Source organism: Coloeus monedula (assembly GCF_965178545.1).
Source record: "Coloeus monedula genome assembly, chromosome: 2".
NCBI lineage: Eukaryota > Metazoa > Chordata > Aves > Passeriformes > Corvidae > Coloeus > Coloeus monedula.
The window spans coordinates 39,278,806-39,294,081 of NC_138782.1; the positions used below are offsets into that span (position 1 = coordinate 39,278,806).

The 15,276-nt window shown below is 36.9% G+C and overlaps 1 protein-coding gene across 1 annotated transcript in view; it reads right to left on the reverse strand.

Annotated features, from left to right (window-relative positions):
* The window catches only part of RMDN2 (regulator of microtubule dynamics 2), a 47,260-nt gene that overhangs the window by 18,973 nt on the left and 13,011 nt on the right, over positions 1 to 15,276 (reverse strand). The window contains exons 5-7 of the mRNA XM_082302635.1: positions 14,302 to 14,362; positions 3,690 to 3,765; positions 1,957 to 2,034 (exon numbers count right to left, since the gene is read on the reverse strand). Coding sequence (XP_082158761.1) covers positions 1,957 to 2,034; positions 3,690 to 3,765; positions 14,302 to 14,362 — 215 coding nt within the window. The remainder of the gene's footprint in view (positions 1 to 1,956; positions 2,035 to 3,689; positions 3,766 to 14,301; positions 14,363 to 15,276) is intronic.

Genomic DNA, 15,276 nt, shown 5'->3' on the forward strand with positions numbered 1-15,276 from the left:
TCAGCACAGAAACCAACTCACTCTGACAAAACTAGTGAGGATATTACCAATCTCACCAGCTAGGGTTAAAAACTAGTATTGCCTCAAAACTAATGTTTCCAAATGACCTCATCCTGCTACTGAAAGTGCGCAAAACCAGTAAGATTTAAGAGCTGACAGCCACAGAAGTTGAAACAAGATGTTATTCAGTCCTATACTTGCATTTATTTAGAGTATGAAAATCTGTTCTATGTGTTTCAGGTTACTATTTTGTCATGGCTGTCACAGAAGGCAAGAATTAAAAAAAAAAGAAGAAAAATAGAAATCTGAAATCAATCCTTACATATTTCAGTGGCTACATCTGTTTAGGTAGATTGTTTTACTTAAATAAATGCAGGTCAGGTCATAACCTAAAGCAAATGCTAATCTGTGGTTTCAATGTTTAGTAAGGAAGCCCTGCATAGATGTTGCAAGCATGGAATATGAATTTGTAACAATACAGTACAACAAACCACACGTATTACTCAGTCAGGAAGTGGTGATTATCATGAAATCAAAACAAGAGTAAAATAAAAAGTGCAATAAGAACAAAGTGAGGTAGACTGAGACTGTGTGTTTCCAAAAAGCAGCAGCTCACATAAGAAATAAGCCGTGAAAAACATCTGGGAGTATTTGGTATAAATGGAAGCTGCAGTTAGCTGTTGGACACAGCACAGTATAAAAGTGTTTAAGGAATCATTGGTGAGAGAGATGCTTCTCAGAGGCAGGACAGCAAGCATACTGCAGGACCATCTCCAGCAACTTATTTTTGCATAGCTAATACTCATATTCAAGAATACACTGTGACAAAAAGCAAAATGCCAAGTTCCTTGAAAAAGCTGGTGTCATTCCTTATTCAAATCAACAAAGAAAAATCATGGTTGCTGAAAGCTCTTTGAAAGTTAAATATATGAACTGAAAAAACTGCTGAAAGATTGCTTTGCATTAAGTCTTGTTGCAGATAAAGACAAAGTCTGCAATGTGTCACAGCAACTCCTTCTTTCCAGTTTGCAGGCACTTTGTAGTGACTCGCACTGGAAGTATCTGAAAGAAAAAAGCTTGGCTAGAATTCACTGTGCATTAGCAGTTATTATTCTGAGAAGATTCACAGTGATCTTTTACAGCATAGACTGTGCAAGAATGTTTTCTTCCAACAAAAGATTCCTCACAGCACTAGAGATGAACCAGTAAGGATAGCCAGCTGAGCCCTCAAAGATGTGGATTACCAACAAGACAATTCTCTCATGAAAGCACAATTTTTCTAAAAAATTGATTACCAGCTAATCTGTAAACCAATTATTTTATATTTTCAGATGTGAGTACTTATCACTATGTAATCTACTACAATCTAATAAAATCCTTATAATATATAAACAAAAATATATAACTAAAACAATCTTTAAAAGCACCTGTTGTATTGGCATGACACAAATTGCACCTCTTGCAAAACTCATTGGTGAATTACAGATTTTTATGCATGAGTATGTTTTGGACATTCCCTTGGAATTTACCAAGCCAGTATGGTAGCCTTGCTGCCACAGACATAATCCTACAGCATGTAAGTGCCTTTAAGTTATGGATGGGGAATAAAGCTACCAAAAGCTTCACCCAGAAAGTCTGTGGCAGAACAAAGGAGTGAAATCAAAAGGTCATCCTTCCTCCCTTCCAAATATCAGCTACTTTTCATTCATTCATTTAGATAAAAAACCTGAACACAACAATGAGGGTCATACAAGCACAGCTTACCTACCTACACTGCAGGAATGGTCAGCTGTGAGCATCATGCATGCAGCAGTTAATTCGGCATATGTAAATGTCTGCTTCCTTTAGCTCAAAACATCTACTTAAATAAACACCTACTTTGTCTTAGTCACACTATTTAATAATCATTTTTTAGTATACTCAATTCACATGTTAGATAAATAAAACACAACTTACTGAATAGCACCATCTTCCATTTAGATAATATAAAAAGGGATCTTGAGGCTTAAGTTCAATTGCCTTGTCTAGGTGCTCCTATTGGAAAGAAAATCAGTATCACTTTAGATGTTTGTTCGGCAAGTGTGTTTACATTCTAAGTAGTTTGCTGCAAGTCAGAAACAAATTCAGAAATTCTCTTCTGCTGCAATTGCCTTCTAACAACCTAAAAATATTTTAACTAGCAAATCCCTTCCTCATGGAGGGAAAGCAGAAAATTATTTAGCAATGTTGCACACAATGCAAGAAGGCATACTGTATTTAGAACATGACTAAACAGGTCTAAAGTTCAGTCAAATAATTCAAGAACTTTTGTCTTAAAAAGGCAACAACTTCAATTAATTTCATTTACAGTTAATATTAGGAAACTGTCACAGATCAAATCAGTGAGGAAGCAATTACTCTTGAATATATCTTACATGCCAGCACCCATCACTGAAGCATAGTTCCTTCCACCTTGGAATGTGACTGCCCCAATGAAATGGTACTTGACACAATCAACTGTTACTATAATGTGAAATTCAGAAAGTAAAATGGTTCTGTTTATAGTGAAACTTCAAAACCTAGAAAGTATCTAATGAGGTCCTTTTTCCGAAACCACTTTCATTTCATGTCATGAGTACCTTTATTTCTCTCTTTAATTTACCAAAGCAAGCTCTTAATGTTCAAGATGAGTTTGAAGAAAAAATAAATCTGTTATTTCACCACTACCATTTGCCTCTCAAAATAAATTTAATTTGAACATTTCTTTTTTCCTTCCACGTATCTGTCTTTATAATTAAGCCAGTCACAAAAATATCTGAGTTACACAGATATAAGAGACTATTATACTATATCCACAAACTATTCAGATAGGAGCTATGTTTTCATACTACCGTTTTCCCAAATCATTTCAGGATTTACTTTTGAGGAGTAAAACTTCCCTGAAATGGCCACTGGTCACACCATGGACTCTTTTAAAACTCCATCCTTAAACATCTGCAGCACTTGTGTTATTTGTCATTTTCCCTTCGTTCCCAGCTTGTCCCAGTGCTTGGGGCTTAGTTCGCTTGGCACGGCTCACATGTAATTAATGCTCTCTCACAGGAAAGCTCTGCCACACTCCAAGTCCTAACACGGACATGATGTGAGAGGAACCCATCCCAGGCATTCCCCAGGAACTGGAACATGTCTGTTGCCTCTCACTGTCACCCAGAAAGGGGGGACGCCAGCTTGAGGGCAAGGGATGGATGGAAAGTGTCTAAGCAATGCTGAGGACAAGGAGGGGGAGAGCAGCACATGTAACACAAACAGCTAACTCTAAAAAACACAGTTACCTTTGAAGGGACAGGGTTAAAACGAACATTACTTAAGGGTGACATGAAGGATGATTGCAGAACTGTGTTAGTTCATCACTTACTATTTCATATGTTTTGATTTTCTAAACAGAATTGATATTCCCTTTCTTCCCCACTTTGACTACAAAGGAAACCAGAAATCTTAATGCTGTTCCCAGAATCCTACCTCAATTCTTGTATTTTGCAAGCGTATAATCTATTTGCATACATAATAATGTTTTCGATTTAATTCAGCACCAAAATAGACCCGTGAGGCTGAATTACTGTGTTGGAAAAACCTGTCTTTGACACTATATAAGGAAATAACTTAAAGGAATAGCTTAAAGAAACCCAACCCCAAATCCTACAAAAACATACCTTAAAGAGATAACCATTCCTGATTTTGTTTTGTACACTTTCAAACTGAGACATATAGCCACACATAATTGCAAACCTGAGAGGGGAAAAGAAAAACACACACACATACTTTTTATGATTTAAATAAACCTTTGAATCAAGTAACAATATTTCAATACCTAATGCGCACATTTACACCTGGTTTTTTTCCATCTGGATGGCTGTATGGAAGTTTGGCATGAGTTATACATATTCAGGAACAACAAAAACACAAAACAAAACAAAACAATGGAAACAAGAAGTTTAAATGATACTATTTGGGTTGTCAGTTAAGTGAAAAAAACAGATATCTCCTCCAAAATTCCAGCCATTTAGTTCAGAGTGTGACTCTTCCAGACTGGCTCTACCATTGACAGCAGTTTATCTTGACACATTGTGCTCTGCAGTGCACCGGTAACCTGAGCACCATCAGCTGCAGAACCTCATCCAAGAAGGCAAATGCTTGGGGTGTGCTCAGTGGGAAGCTGTACACACCTCAGAAATATTCACAGTTGTCTTCTACCCTTCTCAAGCACCTCAGTGCATTCCTGCACTTCTGACATTATTCTAGTGTCTTTAAAATTATTTAAAAACATACACACACATTCCGGTCTAACAGGATCACTACTGCTATTACTAGATGCCTATTGCTAAGATCATTATTATTTCTATTATTATGACTATGATTACCAAAAACTGGGAACACTGAGTGATAAAAGAAATGTGAGCTAATTTCTATAAAATATTTGTATTGTTAAGCAGATTAAGTGAAAATATTTTCACAGGTAAACCTATAAAGATTCAGATCTCCTAACCAAACCTAGTATCTTATTGACACTCAACCTAAATTGCTATTGCTTTCTTCTTATTTCTTCAACAGCTACAGAACCTCTATGCATAAGGAATCTCTTGCACAGATATCACCTGTAGTGTCCTTGGGCCTATTTTCATTGGTATTAGGACAACTTTGCACTTCTGTATAAAACTAACAGAACCACCAAAGAAACAGCTAAGCAGCAAAACCTCATATAGATTATTTTTCTATTATTTTTCAGAATTTTGCTTTTTTATCAAGTATTTTACACTGCAACACCAAATGAAAATAAAAAATAATCTTAAAAGAGGGAAATCAAGTTGAAGTCCAGAGGAAATATGAATTATGCAAGAGGCTTATTGAGTTAATTATGGTAACAGAACCACAATCTGTATGGCACATAGCTTTTAAGCACTACTAAACATCAGCTTTCTTGAATTTCTTTATATAATGTAATTATTCAAGCTCCAGTGAATCCTCATTAAGATGTCATTGCTAACACAACTCAAGAAATTATTTTATTGCTTACAGTTATACCTAATGGTTTTAAGTTAGAAATGCTCATGGTATCAGTCGTTGCATTTTTTGGTCAGTAAGTGTTCCCAGGTAAGGTAGGGAGCCAGCAGAAGAACAGCAGTTGAGTTTGTAAGAGCTCCAGACAGACTGTCAAACACTGTTGAGCAGGATGTACGCTGTGACCGATGTGCACTGGACAAAATCCAGCTAATGGCAGCACTACGGCTGACAGAGCTGCAGTGGGAGTGCATTTCGTATGGGAATGAGCTACAGCTGAGGGAAAAGGCAAGGGGTGGGGGTCAGGAAAGTTCAGGTATTTAGAAAGAGGGGGAAGGTAGTGAAAACTTTATTAGGGTCAAGTAACTCAGGCAACATTGCCCCTATTCCCTTCACTCATTAAGTGCTAATCAGATAAACTCAGCATACCATAGCTAAACGGATTGCTGCTACAAAAGAAAACAATGAAAAGCGAACAAGCTAATCCAGCATCTTGCAGTATTTCCCTGTCTGTGCGTGACAAGAAAGAGGGCCTTAGTTTAAACTAGTTCAAAGAAAAGCTTCTACTTACAGCTAAAATCTCTTGGGAGGGAAATCCCAATAAAAGTTTCAACAAATTAGAGGGAAGCTAGCCCACTAACTTTAAATACCCATTATTTTTCCAAGGAAAAAATAAAAATCTCTTTCATGCATTTATTGGGGATTTTAGGGGGTTTTGGATTTTTTTGTTTTGGTTTGGTTTTTTTTCGATTTTATACTTTTGAAATGGGCTAGACAGCCAATTGATATAAATTAATCATTTCATTTTTGAAGTTCTATGTCATTTTGGATATTCATTTCATTTCTAAAAAATCCCCGAAACCAAACAAATCAAAAAAAGTGTCCTTTTTTTCCTGAAAAGAATTTTTAGACATTTTAAATAATTTTCAAAGAGTTTAAAACACAAAGCAAACTTTTATTTTCAGTGGTGCAAAGGGTAATGTTAATCATTGAATGGTTTAGGTTGGAAGAGGCCTTAATTATCATAGAGTTACAACCACCCTGCTGTGGGCAGGGACACCTTCCACTAGACCAGATTGCTCAGAGCCCCATCCAGCCTGGCCTTGAATACTTCCAGGGATGCCCATTCTCTGGGCAACCTGTTCCAGTGCCTCACCACTCTCATGGTGAAGAAAATGACCACAGAAAACGATGCAGGGAGCAACTAGAAGTGCTTCCATCTGGTTCATGTTATTCCTTCTGCGGGCTGGTCGCAGCCCCGGCGCTCCCTGGTCACCTACCCCATCTCGTGGTGACAGGAGGAATACTAAAAAGATTATCACACAACAAAGCACAAATATCTAATGAAACAGGTAAAAAGCACACGTCTCTCAGCAGAGCAAGTGATACTGGTTCTCTGCACAACCATTGCCTCCCTCACACTCTTTGAATATCAGAGTACTGCTTACAGAGCCTTCACAGAGAAAAATAAAGACGAAATCGTATCAGTGAAGAGCTGCCCGGAATGACCTATTTGCTGAGCTAATGTGATTCCTGGGTGATGTAAAAAAAACAGCCCCAGACACATTAGTCTAAATAAATACAACAATTACCTCAGTAAGACAGATACAGTACTTCAGTTGGCGTAAAAAAAATGTTATTCCCAGATGGAAGAAAAGTTATTGAACACAGTGTAGAGGCGTATGATTAATCACCACAATTAACAAACCTTTAATAAGCATGAACACAATCAAACAAACTCAATATAATAGGTCAGTGCCATGTTCCTTTGTTGCAAATAATGTCCTGAAACTCAGACTTGCAAGAAACTAGTCGACAGAGATGGATGCCAAGTACCAACGTAGCCCTCAAGCAGAAGGCCCTGATCAAAGTGAATTAACATTTTCCCTTCTGGTGCTACAGAATTTCTATGTGTATTCATGCCAGGCAAAACTGCAAGTGCATACCTTACCTATTGCAAAAAGAAGGGCAGCAGGCTGATCCAATAATTTTATCAAGCCAATTTGAATTTTAACATCAAAAATTATACCAACACCTAAGACTCTATCAACCACAGCTTATTCTACATGAGACAGATTTAAAGAAAAGATTTTGAATTCTCAAATGAAGATTAAGCCACACTAGAGCATTTAAATACAGCATTATTTGCCTTTTCCTTGATAAATTTCACATGGCTAAAATCAGAAATTACATGCACCTTCCCAGACTTGTTCCTTCCTCTTCTATATACCTCTTAATATATCCCAAATATAGAAAAAACTTTTTATGCCATTTAGACTTTGGAAATGTGTAGGTACAGGGCTTACATTTAGAAATCTAGATCTCCATTTTAGCACCCCAGTATCAAAAGGAAAGTTTTTCCTAATTGTGACTGGAAAGACTTTGAAAATGGGAGAAGATTTTATGATATTTACCACAACCAAAGAATTTAATTCATCTGTTTCATAACTGTTTTTCACTCCCGCCTCTTCATCTGAGAAATATTTACCATGTAAGGTAGTGTGAGCAAAGGCTAATGTGTGGGCAGCACACAAGAGGCCCAGTGAAAAGAAAGTTCATTTCCACTTCAGTTCTAAATGTGTTCTCACATCTCCCCATCCCTGCATGGTTCAGTTCTGTGCATGGCCCAACTCCCTCACTCACCAGTTTCACCCACTTATATATTCTGACAGTCTCTGCAATGCAGTGAGACCTGCAGGATTTCTTTTTAACATGACTTCAATGAGATACCAATTTCTATGTAGGGAGATTTTGCAACTTAAATTACTGATTATGATCCCTGTTGCACTGCCCTTCCTGAGATCCCAGTTTTGCACACTTCATATAGTATCACTTCACTACCAAAATATTTAATCTACAAAAATGCATTTGACACAAAGTTTCCATGCAAAGGTATTGGTTTGCTATGACCATCCTCATGGGGGTATGGAAGCAGTGGCTGAGAAATGTGCAAGATTGCCAACACATGAAGTCAGATGTGCCAAGGTGCAAAGTGAAGTGATTAGGTGATTTTTTTGTTGGAGGAGATTTTTTTGTTAATAGGGATTTCATTTCCCTTTCCTTCTTCTTGGAATACAACTGAGTCTACACTGTAGAAATTTGCACTAATACACTTTTCATATTAAAATTCACCAGAGCATTGAAGCTGAGCTCCAGGGAAACATCAGATGTAGCACACACTTGTGCAGGTAACACTTGCAAAAATGTGGGAAACAAACCCCTATTTGGGTTTAAAAAAATCTCAGCGGTAAGGACACTCAGAATTCTGGCTTAATTTATTGCAACACATGCAGTATACCAAATAAAGGAAAAATGCTGCTGTTACTGTGTATTCACAGAAGTTCACTAGTAGAACACGTGGACGCCACGTTCTGCATTCCTTTGGCTGTGAAACCCACAACTGTATTAAAATCCTGTTTCCAGAAATTTAACTTTTATTTTTATAACAGACAGTTACGACAGATGGAAATAAAATCTTGAAGAAATTAGCAGGATAGTCTTCATAAATACAGAAATAGAGTGAAACAAGAGCTTTCAGAGACAGTAACACAACAATTCTCCTTGACAGAAATGTAATAGCGATTATTAGGTTATCAGAATTATTTCCTCTGTGACCATTCTGGCAAAAAGCTTGTAGTAAACAGATCTTTTCCCATGTCAAACCTTCCTTCTTTGCACTTGTATGAGTATGCTGCAGTGTTTCACTGATTCACTTACTACAGGAAAACTTACAGCTTTTGAGAAATGGCTTCTGAATTTGAAATTTTAAATTATTTTTACAAAAACAATTAAGTAATTCAAAGATTACTGACTAAGATTATGCATAATTACAAAGATTGCTGTAAAATTTCCTTGCTTTTCCCATGAATCAAGTGCAGGGCAAATAACTACTAGCTGGAAACCTGTATTTCTGCCCAAACTATCAATTCCTGAAAAATCAGACTGCATGATAGAAACAGATGCTTGTCGCTTGCAAGTTATCTGCCTTGTCTAAGTCTAAATAAGGGATAATTAAGAGAAGCAGGTGACAAGCATTTAGTTAGAAACAGATGAGGATTCAATTTTAAAAGTTCTTGGTAGTATGTCCATATCCTACAACATATTACAAAATTTTGAAGAGTTTTGTTTCACTGGAGAATTATTTTTAGGTCATTGCACCTTATAAACCTGACAAATCATCTGTTAGAATTCTATTACTGAGACAGCATGTTCACTTTTTTGTGGGAAGTTTGTGTAAAATCACCAAAATACCCAAATGGTGATTATTCATGTCCTCAGTGGAACCCATCTGTGCTACTCTTCTGTAGTGTTGCCTGCCAGTGAGAGACTGTCCCTAAGCTCTGGAATTCACTTCCATGGAAAACCCAGGGCTTGTGAAAATATCTGCGCTTCTGATTAACACTCATGCACATGACAGAGAAAGCTCTTGGAGGCAGGTGTGTTCAGGAGGAGTCTTCACTTAAAGCTGCTGGGTTTTCCCTTGCTAGCTTCACTTCCATCTAAATGAGACATGTGCCCTACGACTCCCATCAGCAGGTGAGTTCTAGAGAGTAACACAAACTCAACAGCAGCATCAAGTTTGTTTGTGGCAAACAAACCCAAGCTCAGTGCAAAGAATGATCTTTTTAAGTAAACGTCCTGAAAACTGGCTGTAACAGTAACCTTTTTGTTTTTTGCAAAGCCTGTAACAAGTTCTCATCAGTAAAAAAGGAAGTGTGGGGATCTGGGCAACAGCAGAGAAACCTTTCAGAGCTCTTCCAAACTCTTAGAGAAAAACCAGCAACAAACCTCCCAAAAATATAAAAAAATCACTGGTTTTGCAAAAAAAATTTAAAAGAATTTCATTTTAAATAAAAGCACGGTTAATATGTATCTACATTTTGTTTCCTGTAACTGTAAAGTTGTAAAGCAGCACAACTATAGAGCAACTAGAGCTCCAAATTGTTGACATAGCATTTCTAATTAAAATCTGGGTGATAAAGATGCTTCATGATCCAAGATGAGCTGTGAGGATTCACAGCTGTCCTTTGGGAATCATTGACCCACAAAATGAATTTGTTTGAAGCTTAGAAAAAAAACAAAAGGACCTGCAATAGCTGATGACAACTTTTGCGTGCAAGTTCCTCCACAACTTGAAAAATTGACACTGGCTGAACAAAGCCACAAATCACTTAGAATATTTACTCTGCCTTTCTTTAGGGTGTTCATACAAATAACAAAAAGCTACAGCTACGTTTTTCCTTTCCAGTGTTGCCATTTACTTCAGTTGTTTAGAGGTCAACATTCAAAAAGTCCGAAGGTTTTTCATCTCATTGGCAACTGTGTGATTAAATATGATCACATGTTTTCAAAAATCTGGATTCAGATAAGAAAATTATTTGCAGCTGAAATTCATTACCAAAACCAACTGACTACTTCAAGATATTTTGCTCTCTTTGTTCCACATATGTTTTACCAAATTGAATCTGAGGCTGAATACTGGTTACTTGTTAGTATTCTGATCAGTAAGTTGAACAGTTGAAGTGCTGATATATTTTATGATACAGTTTTACAGAAAAATATAGGTGATATACTAAGAAGATACATGGCATCTTTCTGTTCTTAACTGAAGTAAATATGAAAAGCAAGGCAAGACAGCTGAACTCTAGGCCGATATTAGCAAGAGTTTGCTCATTCTACTGAATTCCGTTGGTGGACACAAAAAACGTGTTCTGTCTTGCAGACACCTTACAGCAGTTCCACAAAACAGAAAAATACCTGCTCTGGAAAAGGGATGTTTTTGCTTTTATAACTCTGTATATACTAGGACAATTATGTGGGTCAAGGTGTCACAAGAACTTGTTTATTCGGTAAATAGAGCTTTCAAGCACTAGGGATAAGTTTCCAAAAGAAACTTCCAAATAAGTCCATAGACCTAATGATTGCTTAACAGGCACAGTGTACCGTTTTTAATGAAAACAATGAAATCTTCAAGAAATGCCATGTTAGAAAAAATTCTGTAGAAGATTTAGTAAGAAACAATATTCAATAGCACAACCCCAAATGACCCTTTAGTCATAGCAGAGAAGAGTTTTAAAGTTTAATTCAGCTCCAGTGGGCAATTCTCAATTAACTTGAAACCCAAAAGAAATTTACTCTAAAAATGAAAACAAGAACACACATCTGAGCTAGGGATATTGGTAAGACAATAAGAAGAGGTTCTATAAATATACCAGAAGTAAAAAAACCCCATAAATGAAAGTGCAGAACAATTAGCAATGAGGAAATAATGGCAAAAGATGAAACCAATGAGGCTGAATTCAATTTCTTCCTCACTTATATTCCCCCTGCTCCACAAGGGTTAAGTGTAAGTAGAGACCAAGGTACAGGACCAGGAAAAGAGCAGGCTATCATTTAATCCTCACTCATTTAGTAAGCCATAATATATTAAACAGTTTAAGAGAACATTAGAAATAATGTATGAGTGGACAACATAGATAGCAGCTATACCAAACACGAGTGAACACCTCAGTTGTGCTGATTGGAAATATCAAAACCCCTCAGAAATTAGAAAGTACAGACTAGTAAGAAATCAACAAAAGCTTTCTTCAGTCAAGGTCAGAAAAACAGCTTGCTCATCAATAGCTAATACAGACTGACATGTAACGAGCAGATGGGCTCATCTTACATAGGCTAAGATTATTTACCTCATGCAGCTTTTGAAAATTTAGAAAATTTAACATGTGAAATAACGTTCAGATAAACTGGAAACATTTGTATTAGGCCAGACTCAAGCAATATAGATCTGACACACAGCTGACTACCAAAGTCTTGTGGGTAACACAGAAAGCCTCAACAGCAAGCAAAATGACAAACATAGCTGCTATCAGGGAGGAGGAGGAGGAGGGGAAGGGGAAGGCAAGGGGAAGGGGAAGGGGAAATTTTACAGGCAAACCAGCCAAAGCTGAAAACATTCCAGGATAAATTATTCTAGAAGTGCATAAGCATATAAAACAGTAAACACAAGATTTTTGTGAACAAACAGTATAAAAAAAGAATTCTGACAAGATAAAAAAGTCTGGACTGTAAGAGGAATGCAACAAATGAGATATACCTTGTTTATGTGGCCTTTGACTTTGTCCTACCTGATGTTCCTCAAAAATCTAACCATGGAAATATTGTTTAGATTGAATCACCTGCAGAGATGGTTGCAGAACCAGGTTCATGTGAACCTGAGCATCACTACAGGTGTCACCCAAAGTTTAGTGCTGGGTCCATTATCTTACAGCAATTTAATTAATGAAGTCAATGCTTTTAAAAAAATCCACACAACAAAACACTTTTGAAATAAAATGTTAATTTGTGGGGGAATGCATTTACAAACCTAAACGGTTTCAAACCTGAAAGATGGTCAGAAATAAACATGAAGTGAATTAAATGTGTGTAAAATACTTTATAAAGAATAAAACAGAATAAATAAAGTTTAAAAAAAAAGTTACAAACCAAATCCAACTGGTTAAGTAGCAGCACAGCAGAAAAATATCTACTGGGATCACAGATTGAACAATTGTTGTGCTGAACAAGAATAAATCAATGTCCCTCTGGAGCATGGAAGTCCATTCTGCCCAGTATTTAGAGCCTCAGTTAGACTGGCATAATCATTACACTTATATCATACTTTAAAAATCACACTTCAAGTAGAAAGATTTCAGAAAATAAAGATGAGCAGATAACATATTAAGAAAAAAATTATAGCAAACTATTTTAATCGCTAGTGTTCATTTACCCCTCTAGAAAGACATCAGTTGAACAATAACTGATAAAAACCTCATGTTCACTTGCAACCCAGATACATGAAGGATGAAAACTGCAAACCATACAGAAATCCACTGCCTGTTACAAGAAGCAGTAGCTTTAACAATTTAAGATTTTCCTCTTAAACATCTCAATTCAGCTTTCTGAGCTAACCTCTGGAACACACCTCCTTACACTTGTAATTCTTCCCCTGCTAGACATGCCTGCCAGGACAGGATCTCACATGTGAAGTCCAGCAGACCACCTACACCTCCCTGAACAATATGTAAGGTTTTATCAGCATAGTTTCTGCCAGTGAAGCTGTGTTTATACGAGGATATTTTGTCAATCTTGTGGGCTGAGGAGGAAGTGAGGGGCAGGATTCATACTTGAATGGGATTTTGTGATTGTTTATACACATAGTTCTAGCAAAGAAGGGTACAGCAGTGTTACCCTGAAGAAGCGGCCATGACTGTGGTCAAGCAAAGAGCAGAGATGGCTGTAAATTGCTTTCAGAAACAGAGAAAGCAAGAAAGATAATTACCTAATTAAATGACAATATCTGTGTCTAATCAAGTACCTAAACCTGAGCTAGGTGACATGTGCTCCGTTTGTTGGCAATGGAGATGTTGCCGCCAACTGAGCCCCAGGAGGAATTCATCTCACCCTCATGCAAGACTAAATGGTCAAAATTGACTCCAGTGAACTGCACTCCAGAAGTGGCTGCTTCTTTTTAGATTGTGAAAGAAGACTGGGATAAAAGTATTTGGTTTAGATACACAGAAGTTTAGTGAAATCCCATCCCACAACTGCAATGACAAAATTAATGAAGAATGTAGAAACCAAAATGGAAAAGAAGAGCTAATAATATTAGAAAAGAAATCAGGAGCTCAGTACAACTTATTAATAAAATACTAAGGTGAGGAACATCAGCTAGAACTCAGCAGAATTATCTTTTACCTGATAATGTTGATTTGAAAAAAAAATATTTACATTTGAAGACTTTGTTAGTTCTGGCAAGGTCTACAAAACTAAACTAAGTGTCAAGCTTGGAGGAAAACTATACGATATAATAAAAATTGAGACGTTAATTCAAATTTCCATAGTCCGCTATGTCTATTTTTAATTATTACAATTTAGACTATTACAAGGAAAGGAAAGGACAAAATTCAAGGTCAAATGACATTATTTTGTGAATTGTTGAAAGGGAAGGTAAATGGAAAACTATGGTTTCTCTGAGCAATAAAATAGTGGCTGAAGCAAATACTTCTCATGGTACATATTGAAGTATGGTTATTGAGTTGCTTCACATGCTATAGTAAATGCTTCACAGAATATTTCAGTGCAATTTTTAGTTGCAACTGGTGATAATTGAGTTCCATAAAACTATGAAAAAATATTAATTACTAATTTATGAAACTGATGTTAGGCTGGAGGGTTTTTTGTTGGATTTGATAAATATAAACAAGTTTGTAAAAACATTCTCAAACTTACCACTGGTGACTCTCAGCACTCCCAGCATCCAGCTGCACAGCCTTTTCAGCTTTAATCTTTCCTGTAAATGGAGTACAATATATGAAAGGATTTATTGTACTCTTCTACATTTTAGGTGACTCCCAAGAACAAAGCCATCTGATTTACTGTAGCAGCAAAGAAATTGCTTCCTATTCTTAGAAACACTTAGATGAACAATGTAACATCCTGGCTTTACTTCATTTACATAGTCATGCACTTACATATAAATATATATAAAATATATATGCAATTTTAGTATTTTCCTTTAAAATCCAATTCAGATGCAGTTAAATCAGGCAGGGATTGGACCAGACTGGCAAAGGAGGCCATGTCGTCTGTAAGACTGAAGAGCATTTAAAGCAGGTCAGACAAGCACCTGTCAGAAGAACCAGCAAAGCTGTTTCCTGCCTTGGGTACAGGAATAAACTAGTTGAAGTTTCTTTCTAGCACAAAGACTTCCCTTAAGTTCCACTTTTAACTGAATAAAGATGACAGTAGGTGATTTGATCAAACCCACGCTCCCAGTAAGAAGTTCAGATGAGATGCTTGCTGCTTGCAGAGTCTCAGCTGCAACCAATTAAGCTGCACTGACATTTCTGTATTGTAAGTTAACTTCATAAAAACAAAGAATAGCATACACAGTCGTCCAACCCAGTGGAATGAAAAATAACCACAAAACTACCGCCAGCTCTCCTGCAGTCTCAATCCCTCTGCAGCACTTCCAAAAACTGAGATGAAAAAGGCTGCCGCCACCCCCACTTCATGAGAATGAGCCAAACTAGGCTGGTTACTCAACACCTAAGACCCACTTTCATTCCACCATTCTTTATCTCTCTCTGTCCTTTACTATGCCATTATCGTTCATCAGCTGAGGTTACATGCAGTCACAGAATCACAGAACACGCTGAGTTGGAAAGGACCTACATGGATCATTGAATCCAGCTCCTGGCGCTG